General features: G+C 45.1%; 1 protein-coding gene across 5 annotated transcripts in view; it reads left to right on the top strand.

Moving 5' to 3' along the window:
• The window catches only part of TMCO3 (transmembrane and coiled-coil domains 3), a 159,769-nt gene that overhangs the window by 96,068 nt on the left and 39,187 nt on the right, over positions 1 to 24,514 (top strand). For all 5 annotated transcript variants that reach the window (XM_030201498.1, XM_030201499.1, XM_030201502.1 and 2 more), the window contains one exon: positions 18,031 to 18,217. In XM_030201498.1, coding sequence (XP_030057358.1) covers positions 18,031 to 18,217 — 187 coding nt within the window. The remainder of the gene's footprint in view (positions 1 to 18,030; positions 18,218 to 24,514) is intronic.

Here is a 24,514-nt window from a genome sequence, read left to right as displayed (position 1 = left end):
AGATGATACAAAACTATTTGCAGATGATACAAAACTATTCAAGGTTGTTAAAACACGTGCGGATTGTGAAATATTGCAGGAAGACCTTAGGAAATTGGAAGGCTGGGCATCCAAATGGCAGATGAAATTTACTGTGGACAAATTTAAGGTGATGCACATTGGAAAGAATAATCCAAATCATAGTTACCTGATGCTAGAGTCCACCTTGGGGGGTCAGCACTCAAGAAAAATATCCAGAGAATACGTTGAAATCTGCTCAGTGTGTGGCGGTGGCCAAAAAAGCAAATAGGATGCTAGGAATTATTAGGAAAGGGATGGTGAATAAGACCGAAAACACTATCATGCCTTTGTATTGCTCCATGATGCGTCCGCACCTTGAGTATTGCATTCAGTTCTGGTCACCGTATCTCAAAAAAGATATAGCGGAATTACAAAAGGTTCACAGAAGAGCGACCAAAATTATAAAGGGGATGGAATAGTCTCGTATGAGGAAAGGCTAAAGAGGTTAGGGCTCTTCAGCTTGGAAAAGAGATGGATGAGGGGAGATGTGATTGAGGTCTACAAAATCCTGAGTGGTGTAGAACGAGTAGAAGTAAATCGATTTTTTACTGATTCCAAAAGTACAAAGACTAGGGGGCACTCGAGGAAGTTACATGGAAATACTTTTAAAACAGGAGGAAATATTTTTTCACTCAATAAATAGTTAAGCTCTGGAACTCTTTGCTGGAGGATGTGGTAACAGCAGTTAGCGTATCTGGGTTTAAAAAAGGTTTGGACAAATTCCTGGAGGAAAAGTCCATAGTCTGCTATTGAGGCAGACATGGGAAGCAACTGCTTGCCCTGGGATTTGTAGTATGGAGTTTTGCCATAATTTGGGTTTCTGCTTGGTACTTGTGACCTGGCTTGGCCACTATTTGGAAAATAGGATACTAGGCTAGATGGACCATTGGACTGACCCAGTATGGCTACTCTTATGTTCTTAAAAAGCAGTATGTCACGTGACATCCAGGTACTGAGAATGAGATGGCCAGCCTGTATTGTAGGGCACCAAAAGATAAATGAGTCTTTTTTGTTAACTGCCTTGCATCTTTTTTAAAGGAATTTGGCAGGATATAAGCCTCTAGTATAGTATAGTACACCAGAAAAAAAGGCCTCATCAGTGGATCCTGTAGGCAACCAGAAGTTAGTAGCGATATCTGAAATGGATAATTTGGCAGTCTGTGTTCTGGTTTTGGAGAATTCTAAGAGTTTAAAATCTTATGAATTGTTGAGAGGTGGGGGGAGTCAGAACCTATAAATGACTCAACTGTTTTCTTTCAGTGTTAACCAGTGCAACTTTTTGGATCTAGCAGCTTATAATCCTATCTCTGCAGGCAAAAGAATTAAAACTGTCAGTATTTGTATCAATAAGGTTAAGATTTTTTTCTGTTTGTCCAGAGTAGCAAAACAAGAAACTGATAAAAGTTTAGGTGTCTCTGTAAGCTGAAAACATTAAGGATCAAATAGAAAGGCCTTGATTTTGATTTGGACTTGGCTCATACCTTTTTATAGTGATAGCCTAAGGTGAGTTACTTTCAGGTACAGTGACTATTCCCACCCTGACCCCAGAGGCCTTACAGTAAGTTTGTAGCTGAGGCAATGGAGTGTTGAATAATTTGCCCAAGATCACAAGTATTTGAAATCTGAGTTCTTGTTGACAGACTTACTGTTAAGATTATATACAAAGTTACATAGAAACATAAAGGCCAACTGGCACATCCAGTCTGCCCATCCGTAGCATCCTTTTATCGTCTCCTCTCCCTAAGAGATCCCATGTGCCTGTCCCACACTTTCTTGAATGCAGACAGTCCTTGTCTCCACCATCTCCACCGGGAGGCTATTTCACTCATCTGCCGCTCTTTCCATAAAAAAAGTATTTCATTTGATTACCCTGAGCCTGTAACCTCTTTTATTTCATCCTATGCCCTCTTATTCCAGAGTTTCTCTTCATTTGAGAAAGGCTTACCTATTGTACATTAATGCCATGGAGATATTTAAACATCTCTATCATAACCCCTCTCCCACATTTCTTCCAGAGTATACATATTGAGGTTTATAAGTCTGTCCCTGTATACTTTATGAGAGAAACCACTGACCAGTTATGTAGCCACCCTCTGGACTGACTTCATCCTGAGAGTTGGTGAAGATGTGTTAACTAGAATGATTTATTGGACTTCTAATATTACATTAAGATGGTAAATGTCTTCTCAAATTGCAGGGTAATAGCTATATTTTTTGGCTACCAGAACATCTAAAGACCTTTTTGTCTGGGAAAATTGAAGAGATCTGATGAAGTTCTTCAGCCTGACTGACATGAGGCAGATTTATTTATAAGTCACTGTAGTAATATTAATTTGTCCTCCATTGGTTTGGTTCATTAATGATTTATTTTTATATTTCTTCTACTGTTTTCTTTCCCTTGCTAAGAACAAACAAACTGCAGTATCTGCTAGAGTTAACACAAGGTAAACTAATACTAAAGAACACAGACTCTAGCTAGTGCCATTCAAAATGAACTGTGCTTTACATCATCTGGAGAAAAGCCTTCAGAAACCAAAGGCAAATTGCCGAAGGTTTTAAACGCTATTACAAGGTATAAACATGCACGTAAAAAGCGCTTGATTTCTATAATTGGGCTGTAAAAACTCCAAAGAGAATTTTTAAAATGTTATTTTTATCTTTTATGCTTTTAAAGGTTAACCTTATTTATGCTTTTAAAGGTTAACCAAATTTACTTCAGTTAGCAAAGTTGCTGAATGGTTCTCTCAGCAGTGAAAAATATAGTTTGTATAAATGCATCATTCACAAAATTGCACTTAGCTAAATTTCTGTTTTCTGAATCCATCACTGTCCCTAGCTAGAGTTTGTGGTCTTTAGTTTTAGCCTAATAAAACTTCCCATAAAGCTTTGTTGTTTAGAATATATATACATATATATTTTTTTTTCTTTCTTTTCTTAGTTTATGGTGTTGAGAAATTTTCTGTATTTTGGAAGTTATTTCTTTATTATTGTCATAGGAACCCAATTAAGAGGCTACTTCTTTGCCAGGACTTACTCCCCACTTGTCACTGCTGATTGATACACCCTCCTGACCCTTGCCCTATTTAGTTTCAAACTATTAGATCCTGTTGCTCTGTCTCCTTCTTGTATACTTCTCTAAGTTGCCTACTTTGTAATTTTACTTAACTTTCTGTAAGCCACATTGTGCCTGCATGAGTGGGAAAATGTGGGATATAAGCGTACAATAAATAAATAACCTTTAACTTCTTCTGAGCCACTGCCTTCATGAGTCTGTGGCAGCCTGAAGGAACTGCGAGCTTCTCTTACTTTCCTTGCCTGTCACGCACTTGTTCCCCTGCTACTGCTCTGTGGCTGCAAACAAAATGTGCACTGCTGCTGGCTCTGCCGATTTCTCTTCTCCCTCCCCGAAACAGGAGGTTCCATCATGGGGTTAGGGAGGGAAACCAGCAGAGTTTGCAGTGGTTTGCATGGAGGGTATACTTCCACACATTTCTTTATTTTGTTTGCAGCCATGGGGTAGCAGTGGAGGAAATAAATGAAGGAGAATAGAGGGAAGCTTATAGCTACTCCAGGCCACTGCAGACTCGAGAAGGCAGCAGCTGAGAGAAGATGTCAGTGAGTGACCAGGAAGGGGGTGAGAATGGAAAGAGGGAGGGGAGAGATGTGGGGCAGTGGTAGGGTTAGCAGACGAGAGATGGGTTGATGTTGCATGATGAGGAATTGGAAAAATAAGAGACAAAAGTATTGGGGAAAGACAAGCAATGCTGGATGAAGGGAGAGGAGGGAGAGAGAGGGTAATGCTTGATGCTGGCAGATGAGAGACATAAGGATGATGTTGGGAAAGGAAGAGATGATTTTGGATAGTGTGGGGGAGGTGAGAGACAGTGGGGTGATTGGAGGCATAAAAGAGAGAGACAGCTTGAATGGCTGGGGGGGGGAGGAGTCCTACATGGCAGGTGTAGAGAGGAGATCCTGTGGGGAAGGGGGAAAGAGAGAGGAGTTTCTGGATGGCCTGGAGTGGGGGCAAGGGAGTTGAGAGAGAGAGACAGGAGATTGTGGATGGTGGGGAGAGAGGAGATGCTGCATGGATGGGGAGAAAGAGAGACAGGCAGGCAGATGGGCTATATGGCTGGGGGAGGAAGAAGCAGAGGGGAGATTCTGTGGGACAGGGGGAAGAGTTAGTGAAAGATTGGGGAATAAGAGAAGCAAAATGAGAGGGCCTGGGTGAGGGAAAGAGATGGAAAGCTAAAGTTATATGAAATGTAAAAAAAAAATTTTTAAAAGTGAATGAAATCTGAGTGGACATGCAGTAGAATAGAAGAAAACTGAATGGAAAATAATGGATATAGCAGAAGAAATGAAGAAGACGCAAGGAGAGAGAAAAATGACAAATGGATAGGAGTCCCTGGAAAGAGCTGAGAAGATAGGAAAGCAGTAACCAGAGATTGCAACCTACAGAATTAGAAAACTTAAATGGCCAGACAGCAAAAGTAGAAAAAAAGAAATTTTCTTTAGAGTATCACCATTACTATTTCTCTGGTATTACACTGTATGCATAATAAGGCTTCTTGGAGTTTGTTTAATTTTTGCCTATATATTTCTATTTCTTATTTCATATTTGATGAGGGTCTGATAGCATTGAATGCCTGTGTAGTGTCTGCCCCGCCCTCGCTCTCTCTGTAACAGTGAAGGACTCAGAGGGGGGAGGGGACAGCAAAGCACGAAATCAGGTCGCTCTCTCTGTAACAGTGAAGGACTCAGAGGGGAGAGAGGGCAGAGGGCAGGGACACACACACTCCCACATGCACACAGAAGAAAACCTTGCTAGCCCCCATTTCATTTGCATCAGAAACGGGGCTTTTTTACTAGGGTAGGCCCTTGTGTATCTTCTGGAAGTAAGTTGCTATGGTATGGTAGATTTGCTTTCTCCGAGGACAAGCAGACTGCTTGTTCTCACGATTGGGTCGACATCCGCGATGGCCCAGGAAACTGGCAAAATTTTGCTAGCAAAATAAAAATCTTTAGAGAATGCTCCGGCGCACGGGCAGAGCGCAACGCGCATGCGCGAACGGCTTCCCACCCATGGCACGAGCGTGTCATCCCCAGTTTCTGTTTTTCCGCGACTGAGGTAGCACGGAGTTTTTTTCGCTGTGTTACCTTCAAGGCCCAGAAGACCTTAGCGTTACCGCTTCTTTATCTTCTTTCTTTTTGTTTTTATTTATTTAGTTTCACAAAATTAAAAAAAAAAGTTGTTATTAGTCCCTTATTTTCTTACTTTTCTCACTGAGTATAAGTTGTCTTTCTTTTCGTCGCGGCCTCTTTTCTTTTTCCCTTTTTTTGTGCCTTTTTAATTGGCACAATCATGTCTTTTTAATTTCGCAGCCGCCGTTTTTCCGTCCATGCCATCGAGGACAACCAGTGGCTTCAAGCGTTGTACTCGGTGCAACCGGAACATCTCGGGTACCGACGCCCACTCGTGGTGTCTCCAGTGCCTTGGGCCCGATCATCTTCCAGCTGCTTGTAAGCTGTGTCCGGTCCTTCAGCATCGGCTTCGGTACCGAGGTAGGCTGCGTCGATTTCGAGGGAAGCATCAACTTCGAGAGCACAGGTAATGGCTGCCGAATGACCACATCGCGCTGGGAGCAGCGAGGCATCGAGTGGGTCTCCACCTGTGTCGAGGCCTACTGCTATGCAGGCCCCCCGGGACCAATCTTCGTCGGACCTGGCCCCGAGGAGGCATGAGGATTCCACGTCCTCCTCTTTGGTACTGAGGAGTCTCGATTATGGGCGTCGATCGAAGGCTAAGAAGCACCGTCATCGATCTCCTTCCAGGCGCAGTACCGAGAGCTCCGGGGAGCCGAGGGACTCGGCACTTGAAGCGTCGGCGCTGAGAGGACCGCTCACCCTCTATACAGGAGGTGCCGATGCGTCGGTCTTCTGGCAGCCTGGTATCGGCACTCGAGCCCCCACAGATTCTGCCACCAGCCCCTTCGCTGGCCCCGCAGCCTTTTCCGATGGTGGCTCTCGACGAGCGCATTAGGACCCTACTTCCAGAACTTCTGGAATGATTGCTGTGCCAGGGGTGCTTGCGCCTTCTGCACTGACTGTTGAAGCGGCATCTGGTCCCTCGCCTGTGGTGAGGTCCCCAACCTCAGTGCTGCTTGCGGCATCGGCGTCGGATGCCACCTGGGTCGACTCTCCTTTGATGTCGGCGGAGGAAGCTTCACCGCAGTCCAGGCAGGGGTCGACTTCTCGACATTCCCCTCAAGGTCATCGTTCTTCGACGTCGAGACAGGCTCGGGTTCGTGCTACTCTTAGAGAGCTTTTGTCCGATACCGAGGATGAGCGTTCATGGGAGGAAGAGGAAGATCCCGAAGAAGAGTCTTATGGGGTCCCCTCTGATCCTACTCTGCCCATTGAGAGAAGGATCTCTCCGCCTGAGAGTCTTTCTTTTTCCTCCTTTGTTCGGGAAATGTCTAAGGATATTCCCTTCCCTATGAAGGTTGTGGATGAGCCCAGGGCCGAGATGCTCGCGGTATTGGATTATCCTTCTCCACCTACAGAGGTTGCAATGGCTCCCTTGCATAACACACTCAGGGAAGTTCTTATGCGAAACTGGTCATTCCCTCTCTCTAATCCAGTGGTCCCCAAAAAAGCTGAGTCCCAGTACAGAGTCCATGGAGAGCCAGTGATGTTGAAGTCTCAGCTACCTCACGATTCTATGGTGGTGGATTCTGCTCTTGAGAGCCAAGAGTACTAGGGACTATGCCTCGGCACCCCCAGGCAGAGAGTCTAGGACCTTGAATTCTTGCTTGCAGTCAAGATACAGACATACCAGCTCTACACGAGCATCCACTTGCGAACTCAGTGAGGCAACTGTCCAGTTTGGTCGAAGTGCTTCCTCCGGAGCTCACCAAACCTTTTCACTAGGTGGTCAGGCAGCAGAAGGCGTGTCGCAAATTCCTGGCCAGGAGTACTTACGACACTTTTGATGTGACATCCAGAATAGCTGCTCAAGGTATACTGATGCACAGGCTCTCATGGCTGCGTGTCTCTGACCTGGATCATAAGATCCAGCAGAGAATGGCGGATGTTCCTTGCTGGGGAGATAACCTTTTTGGCAAAAAAGTAGAGGATGTGGTCGATCAGATCAAAAATCACCATGATGCTATGGATTCTCTCTCCCGCCGGGCGACTTCTGCTACCACCTCCTCATCTAAGAAGTTTTTTGGAGGGAGGAGGAGTGCTCCCTATTCCTATAATAGGCGTAGGTACACTCCTGCTTCTCGGCAGCCTTTCCAGGCTCAGTCCCAGCATGCTCGTTCTCGTCAACATCGTGCACCTAAGACCCATGCGGCTCCCCAGCAAAAGGAAGGGACGGGCTTTTGACTGGCTCCAGTGCAGCATAGCCACAGTGCAAGTGTCCGTTCCGGACGACTTACCGGTTGGAAGGAGGTTAATATTTTTTCACCAAAGGTGGCCTCTTATAACCTACGACCGGTGGGTTCTTCAAATAGTCTGGTTAGGATACACTCTCAATCTGGAATCCATGCCTCCAAATTGTCCACTGGGAGCTCAGTCCTTCAGCTCCCAGCACAAGCAGGTACTTGCAGAGGAACTCTCCACCCTTCTAAAGGCCAGTGCGGTCGAACCCGTTCCACCAGGGGAAGAAGGGCTGGGATTCTATTCCAGGTACTTCCTTGTGCAAAAGAAAACAGGTGGGATGCATCCCATCCTAGACCTAAGGGCCCTAAACAAATTCCTAGTCTGAGAAAAGTTCAGGATGGTTTCTCTCGGAACCCTTCTTCCCATGATTCAGGAAAATGATTGGCTATGCTCTCTGGACTTAAAGGATGTCTATACCCACATCTCGATACTCCCAGCTCACAGGAAGTATCTTCGATTTCGGTTGGGAACTCGGCACTTTCAGTACTGTGTACTGCCCTTTGGCCTCGTGTCTGCCCCCAGGGTATTTACAAAGTGCCTGGCTGTTGTCGCAGCATCGCTACACAGACTGGGAGTGCATGTGTTCCCTTATCTCAACGATTGGCTGGTGAAGAGCATCTTGGAGGCAGGCGCTTTACAGTCCATGCGGAGTTCATTGGAAATCTGTTGGACACACGGACGTCTCAAGCTTATCTTCCCCAGGCAAGGGCAGACAATCTCCTGGCCCTAGTGTCCATGGCTTGAGCGTCTCAACAGATCACAGCTCGGCAGATGTTGAGACTCTTAGGATATGTGGCTTCCACAGTTCATGTAACTCCCATGGCACGCCTACATATGAAATCAGCTCGATGGAGTCTAGCTTTCCAATGGTGCCAGGCCACAGGTGATCTAGAGGGTGTGATCCATCTCTCCACCGACTTTTGCAGTTCTCTTCAGTGGTGGACCATTCGATCCAATTTGACCTTGGGACGTCCATTCCAAATTCCTCAGTCACAAAAAGTGTTGACGACTGATGCATCCCTCCTGGGGTGGGGAGCTCATGTAGATGGACTTCACACTCAAGGAGCTTGATCCTTTCAGGAAAAGGGTCTTCAGATCAACCTCCTGGAATTACGAGCGATCTGAAACACTCTCAAGGCTTTCAGAGATCGGCTGTCCAACCAAATCATTCTGATTCAGACAGACAATCAGGTTCCTGTGTATTACAACAACAAGCAGGGGGGGCACTGGATCTCGCTCTCTGTGTCAGGAAGCCGTCCGGATGTGGCTTTGGGCATGCCATCACGGCATGTTTCTTCAAGCCACGTATCTGGCAGGCGTAAACAACAGTCTGGCTGACAGCTTGAGCAGGATCATGCAACCTCATGAGTGGTCACTCAACATGGGTGTTGTCCACAAGATCTTCTGAGCGTGGGGCACCCCCTCAGTGGATCATTTTGCCACTCAGATCAAGTCCCTCAATTCTGTTCCAGACTTCAGGCCCGCGATAGACTAGCGTCAGATGCTTTTCTCCTGCATTGGGGAACAGGCTTTCTTTATGTGTATCCTCCCATACCTCTAGTAGGGAAGACTTTGCTGAAACTCAAGCAAGACTGTGGAACTATGATCCTGGTTGCTCCCTTCTGGCCTCGTCAGAGCTGGTTTCCTCTTCTTCTGGAGTTGTCCTCCGAAGAACCGTGGAGTGTTTTCCGAACCTCATCACCCAGAACGAGGGGTCACTTCTACATCCCAGCCTCCAGTCTCTGGCTCTTACGGCCTGAATGTTGAGAGCTTAGAAGTTGCCTCCTTGGGTCTTTCAAAGGGTGTCTCCCGGGTCTTGCTTGCTTCCAGAAAAGATTCCACGAAAAAGTGTTGTTCTTTCAAATGGAGGAGGTTTGCCGTCTGGTGTGACAGCAAGGCCCTAGATCCCTTTTCTTGTCCTACATGGACCCTGCTTGAATACCTTTTACACTTATCAGAGTCTGGTCTCAAGACCAACTCCATAAGAGTTCACCTTAGTGCAATTAGTGCTTATCAGTGTGTAGAGGGTAAGCATATCTCTGGACAGCCTTTAGTTGTTCGCTTCATGAGAGGTTTGCTTTTGTCAAAGCCCCCTATCAAACCTCCACCAGTATCATGGGATCTCAACGTCGTTCTCACCCAGCTGATGAAAGCTCCTTTTGAGCCACTGAATTCCTGCCATCTGAAGTACTTGACCTGGAAGGTCATTTTCTTGGTGGCTGTTACTTCAGCTTGTAGAGTCAGTGAGCTCCAAACCCTGATAGTGCATGCACCTTATATTAAGTTTCATCATAACAGAGTAGTCCTCCGCACTCACCCTAAGTTCTTGCCGAAGGTGGTGTCAGAGTTCCATCTGAACCAGTCAGTTCTCTTGCCAGCATTCTTTCCCTGTCCTCATACCCGCCCTGATGAAGACAAGTTGCACACCTTGGATTGTAGGAGAGCATTGGCCTTTTACGTGGAGCGGACAAAGCCCTACAGACAGTCTGCCCAGTTGTTTGTTTCTTTTGATCCCAACAGGGGGGAGTCGCCATCGGAAAACCCACAATCTCTAATTGGCTAGTTGATTGCATATCCTTTACTTATGCCCAAGCTGGGCTGACTCTCTAGAGGGCCATGTCACGGCTCATAATGGCAGAGCCATGGCTGCGTCAGTGGCTCACTTGAAGTCAGCTTCTATTGAAGAGAATTGCAAGGCTGCAATGTGGTCATCAGTCCACACATTCACATCTCACTACTGCCTTCAGCAGGATACCCGATGCGACAGTCGGTTTGGGCAGTCGGTGCTGCAGAATCTGTTCGGGGTTTAGAATCCAACTCCACCCTCCTAGGCCCATTTCTGTTCTGTTCCAGGCTGCACTCTCACTTAGTTATGTTTCTTTTCAGGCCAATCTCTGTTATGTCCTTGCCGTTGCGAGGCCCAATTGACCAGTGTTCATTGTTTTGAGTGAGCCTGGGTGCTAGGGATGCCCTCAATCATGAGAACAAGCAGCCTGCGTGTCCTCGGAGAAAGTGAAGATACATACCTGTAGCATGTATTCTCTGAGGACAGCAGGCTGATTGTTCTCACAAACCCACCCTCTTCCCCTTTGGAGTTCTAGTTCTCTGGTTGCTTTTTATTAAACTGGGGATGACACACTCGTGCCGATGGCGGGAAGCCGTTCGCTCATGTGTGGTGCGCTCTGCCCGCGCACCGGAGAGATTTTTATTTTGCTTGCAAACTTTTGCCGGTTTCCTGGTCCGCCGCGGACGTCGACCCAATCGTGAGAACAATCAGCCTGCTGTCCTCGGCCAATACCTGCTACAGGTATGTATCTTCATTTTATAGGTCCTGTGTGACTTGTAAGGTATTGTATTACTTTACAATATGCTTAATACTAGATTTTGAATTTGGATTTAGCCATAGGCGTAGTTTGACTGTTTCATTGAAGGGGGGGGGGGGGCAACAGGTGTGGCTTGACACATTAGCATATTCATTTGCATGCATACATGCTCATTATAGTTATTGAACACACACACCCCCCGACTAAAACACTGAGTATGAAGCCAGCATATTGAAACAATGATTTTTTTTTTAACTGAAATGAGCCAGCACCAAGGGAAATTTCTCTTATTATCCCCTCTCACATTTACACAAATTAGCAAGGAGAGAGTGCATGCTCCCTAGGCCTGACACCAGCACCCTCTTTGTTCGCCTTTTCCAAATCCCAGCTCTTTCTCCATCCTTACCAGCAACTCCCCATACTATGCCACATGAATAGAAAAAGTACCCCCCCCCCCCCCCCCCCCCACACACACACACACACCAAAACAGGCAGCACTTTTTTCTTGGGGCCATCCACTGGCAGCACATTTTCATCCCCGCACCACCACTTACGGTAGGCAGCACTTTTTTTCAGAGGCAGCACTTACCTTGCCCCTTTCCCCAACAAAACCTTTTTTCTCTTGTCCCCCTCCAATGATAGCACTTACCCCCAGGGGCAGCTCACGGCAGTCTGCTGCCTGAAGTAAGGGATGAGGTGGTACCCCCCCCCAAGGCACCCAAAAGAGAGGATCCCCTGAAAAACTCAATTAGGAATGAGAATGAGTAGGTCCCCTTACTGTAAACATTAGTTAGGCAGTTGCCCCAGGAAAAAAAGAAAGCAATTTATATTCCCTAGCTACATAAAACAAAAAAAACAAAAACAAAAAAAACTGTCAACATTAGTTATATTCAACAAATATTATTTGAACTAAATTATGTTGCCTTATTTGAACTAAATTATGTTGCATGGATCTGTAATACAGAAAAAATACTGACCCCTGACTCTTCATTGTCACAGTATTAAATGAAAATATGTATTCTGTATCCACAGGAGCCTTCTTCATGCAGCAGTGGGTGCAGTGCTGAAATAGAACATTTCCCCATAGAATTCACCACACAAAATAAAATCTGATTCTGGTTACATCTGAGTATCAACAACATAACCCCTCTCCAACAGACGTAATGGGCCCAATAGTCAGCTGATGGCAGTTAGTGTTTTGCTGACCGCTGCCAGCTTTATTCCCAGATATTCAATGCCAAGCCATGTCTATGCACCGGCATCGAATATCCAGTCATACGTGGCTAGATAAAAACATAGCTTGTGTGATATTCATCACTTAACTGGCTAGGATGAACCACATTAAAATAGTACTGTGTTTGATGCAGTTATCCTAGCTGTTTAAGTGCTTTAACCCATAGGCAGTCGGTGACTCAGATGTTTGAGGAGGCTAAAGTGGGGCGGGGCCAGGGTGAGGAGGGATGGCCAAGTTAAAATCCTTGGTGTGCAACACCTCTGTCCAGCAGTAAAGGCACAGTGGGGGGCACTTTTGAACACAGCTTCCTCCCTCACCTAGAACCTCAGTTACTGATGGTATTATGCATACTGAACACATTCCAGGGAATTATGGGGGTCTTTTACTAAGGTACGCTAGTGTTTTTAGCTCATGCTAAAAATCAGCTGGCACTAAAACATTGAGAGGGTCTTTTACTAAAGCTTAGCTCGAGTTATCTGCAGCAGGACCCATAGGAATAAAATGGGCCCTCCTGCAGATAACTCGAGCCATGCTTTAGTAAAAGACCCTCAAAGACACCCATAAGAATATAATGGGCGTCTCGGCGTTTAGCACAACTGACTTTTAGCACGAGCTAAAAATGCTAGCACACCATAGTGCCAAAAAAATCAAAATAATGCACCAAAATAATACAACATATTAAACAGAACAATATTTGCAGTATTCTGGAAATATATGCAGGTACTTTAACACTTAACTGCAAAATCAGCCTTAGCTTCCCAGTCCAACATCTTCCTGTTGGCTATATGAACAGTGATAGGCAGTCAGTGACGTTTGAGCAAGAGTGGGCTGGCCCCTTCCATGCAGTAAGTGTGAAAAAAATAATGTGTTGCAATGATTTGAAAAACCTAGCTAGTTAGTTCTGGGAATCAATGGTTAAAAAAGGGTCAATGATTTTTTTTTTGCATTTTAAAATCCTCCCTTTTTAAAAATTTATATTTTATTAAAGACCACAAAAAAGGGACTGCAAGATAACACACTCTGCAACAAACCAAGTGGGATACATTTACAATATGACCCCTATATCCCTCACCCCTTCCCTAAAAAAATAATACACTCAGCTACAATCTCGAGAAACACACCACATTGTTTAACAGTGTAGATAATTCAAAGCACAACCCTCCCTCCCCCACCCCTCTACACCCCAGTGCTCCAATATCACAAATTTAGAAGAAAACTATGCACTGTATGCGAAAGCCTATCCCAAATTGGAGACCATAATTGTTGAAATGTGCGCCAGGCCCTTAGGGACCCCTGTTTTACATCTAGCCGTTCCCACCACATCAACTGATATAGCTCATTTCTCCATTCCGTTATTGATGGTGAATGGGAATGTCTCCAGTTCTTTAGAATACATTTCCTTGACAATAGGAAACTCTTATGTAAGAGGGCGTTAGAGCTCCTACTAATGCCCAGTGTAACAAAGTTAGAAAACAATAACACATCAGCCTGCAATGAAATATGTTTACCCAGGGCGACTGACAAATAAGTCACAACTCTCCTCCAGAAGTCTTGAGTTTGCTTAGAGTTGCAAAATATGTGTGTCAAATGTGCTGGACAAGCATGACATCAGGGGCACTCTGCAGATTCTGCAAACTGTGTTAAGAATGCATGCTGAAGGGAAATCCTCCCTTCATTTAAATGTCCTGAAAACCAGTCTCCCTTCCTACATCTATATTAATAAATCCCACCTTGAACGTTCTGAAGCTCACTCCAAGGCAGAGAAGCACAAAAATCCTGGTCTTCATAGGCTAGGACCAGTCACCCTCACTCATAGACCCGCCCTCAGCCACGCCCCATCTGTACATAAAACGCTACCTCAACATTCTGAAGACAACCTGCTGAAGCCATCTGCAAAATCCCTAAACAGTTTGTAAGTTCATGGTGGTGAAGCCATCCAACTCACCATGTCTCTCTGCCCCACCCTCGAGGGCGGAACACAGAGAGTAAAGGGATCCATAAAGGCACCCCTACCAACTGGCAACCCCCTCCAACAAACAACGACCCAGGCAGGGGGAATGTTTCCGTACTCCTCCCCCTGCCTAGGAATCGCTACAGACTGCTGGCAAACTCCCCAACCACAAAAGCCACCCGCAACCCCTCCCCCCACACACACACATAAACACACACAAACACACACACAGAAACACAAACGCAAACACACACACACACACACACACACGCAAACACACACACACGCAAACACACACACACACATAAACACACACACACGCAAACACACACACACGCAAACACACACACACACATAAACACACACACACACACACACATAAACACACACACACGCAAACACACACACACGCAAACACACACACATGCAAACACACACACACACACACATACATAAACACACACACACAAACACACACACGCAAACACACACACACACACACGCAAACACACACACACGCAAACACACACACACGCAAACACACACACACACACACATACATAAACACACACACACACACACGCATAGACACACACATAAACACACACAAACGCAAACACACACAAACACACACAAACACACACACAAATGCAAACACACACACAAACAAACACACAAACACACACACAAACGCAAAAACACACACAAACACGCACATAAACACACACATAAACACACACAAACGCAAACGCACACAAACACATACACATAAACACACACACGCACACAAACACATACACATAAACACACACACAAACACACACATAAACACACACACAAACACACACACACACACACACAAACACACACATAAACACACAAACACACACACACACACACAAACACACACATAAACACACAAACACACGCAAACACACATACAAACACACGCAAACACAAACGCAAACACACACACACAAACGCAGAAACACACACAAACGCAAACACACATAAACACACACAAACACATACACACATAAACAAACACAAACGCAAGCACACACAAACGCAAACACACATAAACACACACACAAACACATACACACATAAACAAACACAAACGCAAGCACACACAAACACACACACACAAAACATACACACAAACACATAAACACACAAACGCAAACACACACAACACATACACACATAAAACGCAAACACACACACAAACACATACACACATAAACACACAAACGCAAACACACACACAAACGCAAACACACACACAAACACATACACACATAAACACACAAACGCAAACACACACACAAACGCAAACACACACACAAACACATACACACATAAACACACAAACGCAAACACACACACAAACACACACACAAACGCAAACACACACACAAACACATACACACATAAACACACAAACGCAAACACACACACAAACACATACACACATATACACACATAAACACACAAACGCAAACACACACACAAACACATACACACATAAACACACAAACGCAAACACACACACAAACGCAAACACACACACAAACACATACACACATAAACACACAAACGCAAACACACACACAAACGCAAACACACACACAAACACATACACACAAACACACAAACGCAAACACACACACAAACGCAAACACACAAACACAGAAACACAAACGCACAAACAAACACACAGAAACACATACAAACACACACACACACATACATACATACAAACAAACACACACACACACACATACAAACACACACAAACACACACACATACAAACACACACACACACAAACAGCCTCGACGGTGCACGTCTAAGTGCCCCCCCGCTGCATCGCCACAACAACCCGTGCAACGGGGCACCAGAAAGCCCCTACCCCCCTTTCCTCCTCGCCGCATCACCCAACCCCTCCCCTGCCGCTTCACCAAGCCCCTCCCCCCCCCACATCGACCGCCTCGCCACCCGTGACCGCTAATACAAACTCTGTCCGGCGGCTGCTGCTGCTTCTATTCAGCAGCAGCAGCCCGTACATAAAGAAAATAAACAAAAAAACAACCTCCTAAAACGCACCTCCGTGGAGAACCATCTCACATTGGCTGATGTCTCTGCAGCCGCTCCTCCTCTCCCCTCAACGTCAGTGCCCCTGCGCCGAGACGTCGGGAGAAGAGGAGCGCATGCTGAGACTTCAGCCAATGTGAGATGCTTCTCAACGGAGGTGCGTTTTAGGAGGATTTTTTTTTTTTGGTTTTCTTTATGTATGGGCTGCTGCTGCTGAATAGCAGAAGCAGCAGCCGCCGGACACAGTTTGTATTAGTGGTTGCGGGTGGCGAGGGGGTTGATGGGGGGAGGGGCTTGGTGATGTGCCACGGTGGGGGGGGGGGTCGGGTGATGCGCGAAGAGGGGGGACAAGGGGCTTTCTTTGGGTGCTGCGCCAGCTGGGGGTGGGAAGGGGGGTCTCGCTGGGTGGCTGGAAGGAAGCAGGGGGAGGGGAGGGTCGCTGCACATGGGTGGCTGCAGGGGGGGCAGGGAACAGGGAGATAGGGATGGGGCTCCACACACCACATGGGTGCCTGCAAGGGGGACGGGATACAGGACGGACACTGCAGGGCGGGCAGGGGGACAGAAGGGTTGGTGGTCATCAGGGGGGACAGCTGGGTTGATGGACATGGCTGGCCACAGGGGAGGAACAGGGAAAAAGGAGAGGAGTGTCCTCAGACATGGGTGGCTGCATAGGAGAGGAGGGTCGCTGGACATGGGTAGCTGCAGGGGGGGCAGGGGGACAGAAGGGTCGCTGGACATGGCTGGCTGCAGGGGGGACAGGGGAGAGAGGAGGGACGCTGCACATGCGTGCCTGCAGGGGGACAGGAGGGATGCTGGGGGGGGGGGCCTGAGACCACATGGGTGGCTGCAGGGGGAGCAGGGGAGACAGGAAGGACGCAGCAGGGGGAGAGGAGGGTTGATGGGCATGGGTGGCTGCAGGGGGATGCTGGATATGGGTGGCTGCAGGGGGAACACGGGGAGAGGAGGGTCGCTGCACATGCCTGGCTGCAAGGGGGCAGGGGAGAAGGAGGGGGTGAGGGGGTTCCTCACACCACACACGCAGTCACTCATTCTCTGTCTGCCACATACATTCTCACTCACACACTCACTGTCTTTGTCCCTCTCTCTCACACAGTGTCACACAGAAACACAAACACTGTCTCTCACACACACTCTCTCGCACAAACACATACACTCTGTCTCTCTCTCTCTCACATTCTCTCTCTGACACACACTCTCCATCTCTCACACACGCTCTTTCTGAAACATACACTCCAACGAAAACCTTGCTAGCGCCCGTTTCATTTCTAACAGAAACGGGCCTTTTTTACTAGTTTACAAATAAGTGACAATTATGCCAAATCCCCTTCTGTGCTTTAAAAAGGGGACAGTAGCTGGTGCCCTGAACATTTATCTCCTGATCATTTCCATGGTTAAAAAAAAAAAAAAAACATGGAGGGGGGGCGGGGGGCTAGTACCCAAAAGCCTCTTTGATTTTTTGGCTTTAAGAAATAATACCAAGTACCTCTATTGCCATTCCTCTAATTAGCTAGCTAGGTATGTTTGAAAATTGAGTTTTCTTTACTTAGGCCCTCTTTTTTTTTTTTTTTTTAATCACAGTGGTAGTGGCCCCGGTGTGGTAATGCTGACAAAATGGACTTTGTCGGCATTGCTGCACGGTAACCACTAGTACGGCTCCATAAAGGAGAGGCTGTTAGCCCAAAACTAGAAGCCTGAAGGTCTTCTATGTGGAACACAAAAAACTATTAAAATCTGGCAAGATAGTTTATGAAATTATCATTTAAAGTATGAAATTTTGGGCAGCATATCAATCTTCCATTGTTTTCAAGCATATAATGAAATAGATTTGTTTTTGGTGATTAATAGTATATAATTATAATGAAAAGCAGCTGTTAGTGATGGTTTCTTTGTCTATAGGTGTGGAAAATATCTGTGCAAGGACCTTGCTTCATGACACTCCTAATGATTTTATTTGGCTTGCTGTGGGGACATTTGCTGCGAATAAGGCTAACACAGAGCATTTTCATTTCTGCCTGTTTGTCTTTATCAAGCACACCTCTTGTGTCCAGATTCCTTGCAGGTGGTGCTCGAGGAGATAAAGATGGTAAGTGTTTTTTGCAGTTCTCTTGTGTCAACAGTCTTTAACATCTGTATAGCTGATAATCAGCATAAATACACATTTCTACTGGGCCACAGAGGTTCTTGTAATGTATTTTCACTATTCTCTGGCCATATGAGGTATGTTTGGAATCAGTTTCTCTCTTTCAGGTGGAAGCGGGTTGATTATTTTGATCCTTCAGACTGTCACTGAAATACCAGCTCATTTTGTTGAACTGTTTTGTGGTTTGAATGATGGTGCTTTTACAACAAAGCCCACCACAAAGTACCTTGGCTGCCATATTTTGTAATAATTGGAGCTTATATATACTTTTTTCTCTCCAAATAGAAGATAGGACGTTCTGGAGAAAGTCAACCTATATGGTTACCAGAAGTCAATTCTGACAGCATTTAATCCATATAGACTTCAACCTTGATACTCAGAGGGCATTGGCATACATGTTGTAAATATACCGTTGCTTAGATGCATCAAATATTTTCCCACAGACACAAAAGGTCTAATTTTTAGAAAGCATAATGACTACTCACCTCCTCGGGAATCACTGTCGAATGCCAAGTCGGTCCTCACACCATTCAGCTGGTACTGCAAACCGGCATAAGCTTGCTACACTGGACAGATCGTACTGAGATTTTTTTTTTTTTAATAGTGTTGAAACAGCATTTTTTTTAAAGGCAGGAGAGGACGCCAGAGCAACAGAAACCTCAGACTCCTTTTAAAGTCAGGAGAGTGAGAACCACAAACCCCAGTCAGGCAGAGAGGAGGGATTGATGGGGGAGGGAGGGAGGGACCTGGCACCACCAGGTGTGCACCCAAGTCCCAGGACCAGGACACCTCTGACCCCAGAAGCTCAACTAGACTCAGGGGACCAGGCCAGGAGCCAATCAATCTAGAGCTGAACAGATATGACCATCCACCTGCTAGACAGAGAGAATACTGAAGTTAAGACCACATACAGTGGGGGAAATAAGTATTTGATCCCTTGCTGATTTTGTAAGTTTGCCCACTGACAAAGACATGAGCAGCCCATAATTGAAGGGTAGGTTATTGGTAACAGTGAGAGATAGCACATCACAAATTAAATCCGGAAAATCACATTGTGGAAAGTATATGAATTTATTTGCATTCTGCAGAGGGAAATAAGTATTTGATCCCCCACCAACCAGTAAGAGATCTGGCCCCTACAGACCAGGTAGATGCTCCAAATCAACTCGTTACCTGCATGACAGACAGCTGTCGGCAATGGTCACCTGTATGAAAGACACCTGTCCACAGACTCAGTGAATCAGTCAGACTCTAACCTCTACAAAATGGCCAAGAGCAAGGAGCTGTCTAAGGATGTCAGGGACAAGATCATACACCTGCACAAGGCTGGAATGGGCTACAAAACCATCAGTAAGACGCTGGGCGAGAAGGAGACAACTGTTGGTGCCATAGTAAGAAAATGGAAGAAGTACAAAATGACTGTCAATCGACAAAGATCTGGGGCTCCACGCAAAATCTCACCTCGTGGGGTATCCTTGATCATGAGGACGGTTAGAAATCAGCCTACAACTACAAGGGGGGAACTTGTCAATGATCTCAAGGCAGCTGGGACCACTGTCACCACGAAAACCATTGGTAACACATTACGACATAACGGATTGCAATCCTGCAGTGCCCGCAAGGTCCCCCTGCTCCGGAAGGCACATGTGACGGCCCGTCTGAAGTTTGCCAGTGAACACCTGGATGATGCCGAGAGTGATTGGGAGAAGGTGCTGTGGTCAGATGAGACAAAAATTGAGCTCTTTGGCATGAACTCAACTCGCCGTGTTTGGAGGAAGAGAAATGCTGCCTATGACCCAAAGAACACCGTCCCCACTGTCAAGCATGGAGGTGGAAATGTTATGTTTTGGGGGTGTTTCTCTGCTAAGGGCACAGGACTACTTCACCGCATCAATGGGAGAATGGATGGGGCCATGTACCGTACAATTCTGAGTGACAACCTCCTTCCCTCCGCCAGGGCCTTAAAAATGGGTCGTGGCTGGGTCTTCCAGCACGACAATGACCCAAAACATACAGCCAAGGCAACAAAGGAGTGGCTCAGGAAGAAGCACATTAGGGTCATGGAGTGGCCTAGCCAGTCACCAGACCTTAATCCCATTGAAAACTTATGGAGGGAGCTGAAGATGCGAGTTGCCAAGCGACAGCCCAGAACTCTTAATGATTTAGAGATGATCTGCAAAGAGGAGTGGACCAAAATTCCTCCTGACATGTGTGCAAACCTCATCATCAACTACAGAAGACGTCTGACCGCTGTGCTTGCCAACAAGGGTTTTGCCACCAAGTATTAGGTCTTGTTTGCCAGAGGGATTAAATACTTATTTCCCTCTGCAGAATGCAAATAAATTCATATACTTTCCACAATGTGATTTTCCGGATTTAATTTGTGATGTGCTATCTCTCACTGTTACCAATAACCTACCCTTCAATTATGGGCTGCTCATGTCTTTGTCAGTGGGCAAACTTACAAAATCAGCAAGGGATCAAATACTTATTTCCCCCACTGTATAGTAAACCTATGAAGTTCTCTATCTCCACCTGCTACTAGAGGGACATAACCCACAAGTCTCTGGATTGATCTGTGGGACGCTATGGAAATAATGTTTTCATTATACTTTTCAGAAAAGCTGGTCAAAATGTACTAAAGTTAACTCAGTAAAAAAGTTATATACACTATTAATTGTCAATGTTTATTACTACATATCCCAGCACAACAACCATACTGCTTTATTTTAACAAATGTGATTCTGACCTTACGCTTTCTATATAAAAGAAAAATAAAAGGTGGGGATACTATCCTACTTCTATAGACAGCCAGCATTAGGTTATACCTATCATATTTCGAAGATGTACTCTATATATATTGGTTCAGGGTTATAAATGGCAATTTTCAATTAAATCAAAAGTTTTGCATTTCACATTACAGGATGGGTGTCAAGAAAATTGAAAAGTTACACAGAAAGGCAACTATATTAAATGAATAAATGAGTTTCCTAATCAGACAAGGCTTATGTTCAGACACAAGAAGGTTGAAGGGAGCATAACAAAAATGTACAAGTATAGCTAACACCCATACAAGGATACTGAATTATCAATCCTCAACTAAGCACCTGATTTATTACATTTATATGTATAGACACACAGAGGCAGAAGCAGAAAATCATACATTAGGGCTACATGCTAACATGTCAGATTTATTTGCATGTGGGTCTACGCTAGCAGCATCTATATTTGATGCAAAAGAAAACTATATTAAGGTTGCATGTGGCCACAAGTGTGCTGGAAGCTTGTAGAGATAAGCAGACTAGAAAAGAGATAAGCAGACTAGTAAAAAAAATTATGTGCTGTTCTGTCCCTGCACTGTTGGATAACATCCCCCACTTGTACACCTCATCAATCCTGCTGTCTATGGACAACACCTTCTATTCTATTTCATTCCAGCATTTATATCCTGCTTATATCAGCTTGGAATCAAAGTGGGTTACAGTATGAATTACTATAAAATACTTGCAAGACAGGTACATAATATTGACTAAAAAGATAGGTTTTTTAAAGCTTTTCAGAATTGCAGATAATTAGATAAACTCCAAATCTGAACCAGAATCAAGTTTCAGATTGTACTCGACTGAAAATTAAGAAAGCTTTCATGAAAATGTTTAAAATGAACATGTTTAACAGTAGGCAAACCCAATCTTGATAAAGATCTAAAGCAACAAATGATCAACAACAACATGAACAAAAGGGAAACAGCCACTAATTATTTTAAACACTAGGCATGTCACCTTAAAGTCTATACGAGTGAAGACTGGCAACCAATGCAAATCTCTAAACAAAGGAGTTGTATGATCAAATTTCTTAAAACCATATATCAATTTTGCTGTGGTATTCTGCAAAAGTTGTAGTCTAGTAAAGAACTTTTGGTGCATGCCAGAATATAAAGCACTACAATAATCTATTTGAGATAGAACTATAACTTGAACTAGCAGGCAGAAATGCTCTGGAAAAAAAAAGGGTTCTAATTACCCTTAGCTGACATAACTTAAAAATAACTTTTTTACTCAAACTATTAATCTGGCACGCCAATGTCAATTGAGAGTCCAGTATGAATCCCAAAACCCTTGAAGATGTCTCGTAACTGATTTGTTCACCCGTTCTTACAGTAATAAACTTAGGAACATTTGATAACATAGTACTAAAATATAGCAATTTAGTTGTAGCATTTATGACCATGTCATTCAGCCTTTCCATGTTGACGAGGACATTTTTGCAATGTCATGGTGGTAGTGGTAGCTTTCCTTCGTGAGGATGGATTGCAGGTTCATCCATACCTCGTGACTGGCTGATTTGCGGCTCTCTCTAGCAAGAGACTCTGCAAACTTCATCCAAGATACCTACTCATCTTCAGTCTTTAGGATTGGTAGTCATTGTCACCAAGAATCAGCTTATCAGGGAGTGCTGTTCCATGTAGGCTTGGGAAGTCCTTTCTTTCTTTTGCTCCTCAGCAACAAATGCTAACCCAAGTCAGGTTTTACTTTTCCTACCAGGTCCAGGATATGGGAAAAGGTTCAAGTTATGGGCACAAGGTTCTCTTTCTTGGACATTCCCCCATGGGTCTGAGTCTGTATCAGACCACTTCAGGGGTTCCTTCTCTGCTTTGGTCCCCATCTCTATGGTTCTCTTCAAGCCAACTTAGTCTCAATGGGTGATTTCTGCTGATATTTTAGTTCTCGCTCCCTGGAGGTGGTTATCTGCAGCTTGTAGGCTGCTAGGGTGTGCAGTAGCTGGCGGCAACAGATTTCTGATCCCTTCCAGAAGGCAGACAGTCGACCGCCTCTTCACTTGCCAGATGTAGAGTCAAGGCCGGCTTAATTGCCAGTTTTCTTCTATGATTTGTTTTGGGCGTCAAATAGACATTTTTGGCGGTCACAGCCTGTCATTTGATGTGGTTGCGCTGCTGGGTGGTGAATGCACCTTCTATTGATGGCTGGTTCAGCTTACTTTTCAGGGCAACTATTGTTTAAGGACTCCATGAAGTTGGTGGAAGACCTGGGTGACTTATAGACTCAGTGTCTTCCTGAGGACATGTCTACAAGTTTTTTTTCAGTTGGGTCTGGTTCGCCCTTATCTTTACGACACCAGGGCTATCGTCCTGGGCAGCCTAGTTTTCTTTAGCAATCCAGTCCAGGCAGGTTCTTAGAACTAGTACCAGATAAACAGCTCCAGCCAAAGTTGACTGTTAGTCGCGGTGCTCATTGGGTGAGATGGAGAAAAGCCCTCAGAAACCACTGGTATAATACTGGTGGTTTGGTGCGTGGTTATGCGATATTTGTAGTTCTATCATTGGGCAAAAACTCCACTAGCACGGGCTAAATTTTTGAGCCTCAAGGTTCTACACACAATTTTTAGCAAATATGTTCCTTGTATGCTAATATTCCACAACACAGGATAGTCACCTATCCAAGAGGTTTGCCATCAAATCATGGGCTTGATTTTTGAACGTGGCAGAGTCGGTACAGATGCGTCTCAACCTCAGCATCTGTGAGAAAGGGAGACTATTTTTGAGATTGGTTCAATTTATATTGACACTCATTACGTCACATTCACGCAAGTACATTTACCAGCTGTTTGTACGTGAACGCTGAGGCGCCATTTTTCAATTTCATGCCTCCAGCTCAAGTACGTCTGTCCGTGGGGTGATTTCCTGAAGTTGTGTTTACCAGAAGATTTCTCACATAATTGCAGGCATCTAATATATATCTTGTCTGTTTCAGATTCTCAACACCACAAGAGAGCACTCCGTTCCTGACGAAGCCGTGTTTCTAGGTGAAACGGTGGTCCCCGTTGAACGGATATAGAAGAGTGCCCGATAGAAATTATAAGCTAAGTGCTACTCACTATCCTGTGTTGTTGAATATTAGCATACAAGGAACATATTAGCTAAAAATTGTGTGTAGAACCTTGAGGCTCAAAAATTTAGCCCGTGCTAGTGGAGTTTTTGCCCAATGATAGAACTGCTGCGTGAGTTATTCTACAAATATCGCATAACCACGCACCAAACCACCAGTATTATACCAGTGGTTTCTGAGGGCTTTTCTCCATCTCACCCAATGAGCACCGCGACTAACAGTCAACTTTGGCTGGAGCTGTTTATCTGGTATTAGGTTACGTTTTTTGCCCCAGCCACGCTGCATTTGCCCTGTCTAGGTTCTTAGAACTCCCTACTTCATCCGTTTGAGATCCTCT

This window comes from Microcaecilia unicolor, chromosome 4, assembly GCF_901765095.1.
Source record: "Microcaecilia unicolor chromosome 4, aMicUni1.1, whole genome shotgun sequence".
NCBI lineage: Eukaryota > Metazoa > Chordata > Amphibia > Gymnophiona > Siphonopidae > Microcaecilia > Microcaecilia unicolor.
The sequence above is the reverse complement of the archived record's forward strand: the minus strand, read 5'-3'. Positions and strand labels throughout refer to the sequence as shown.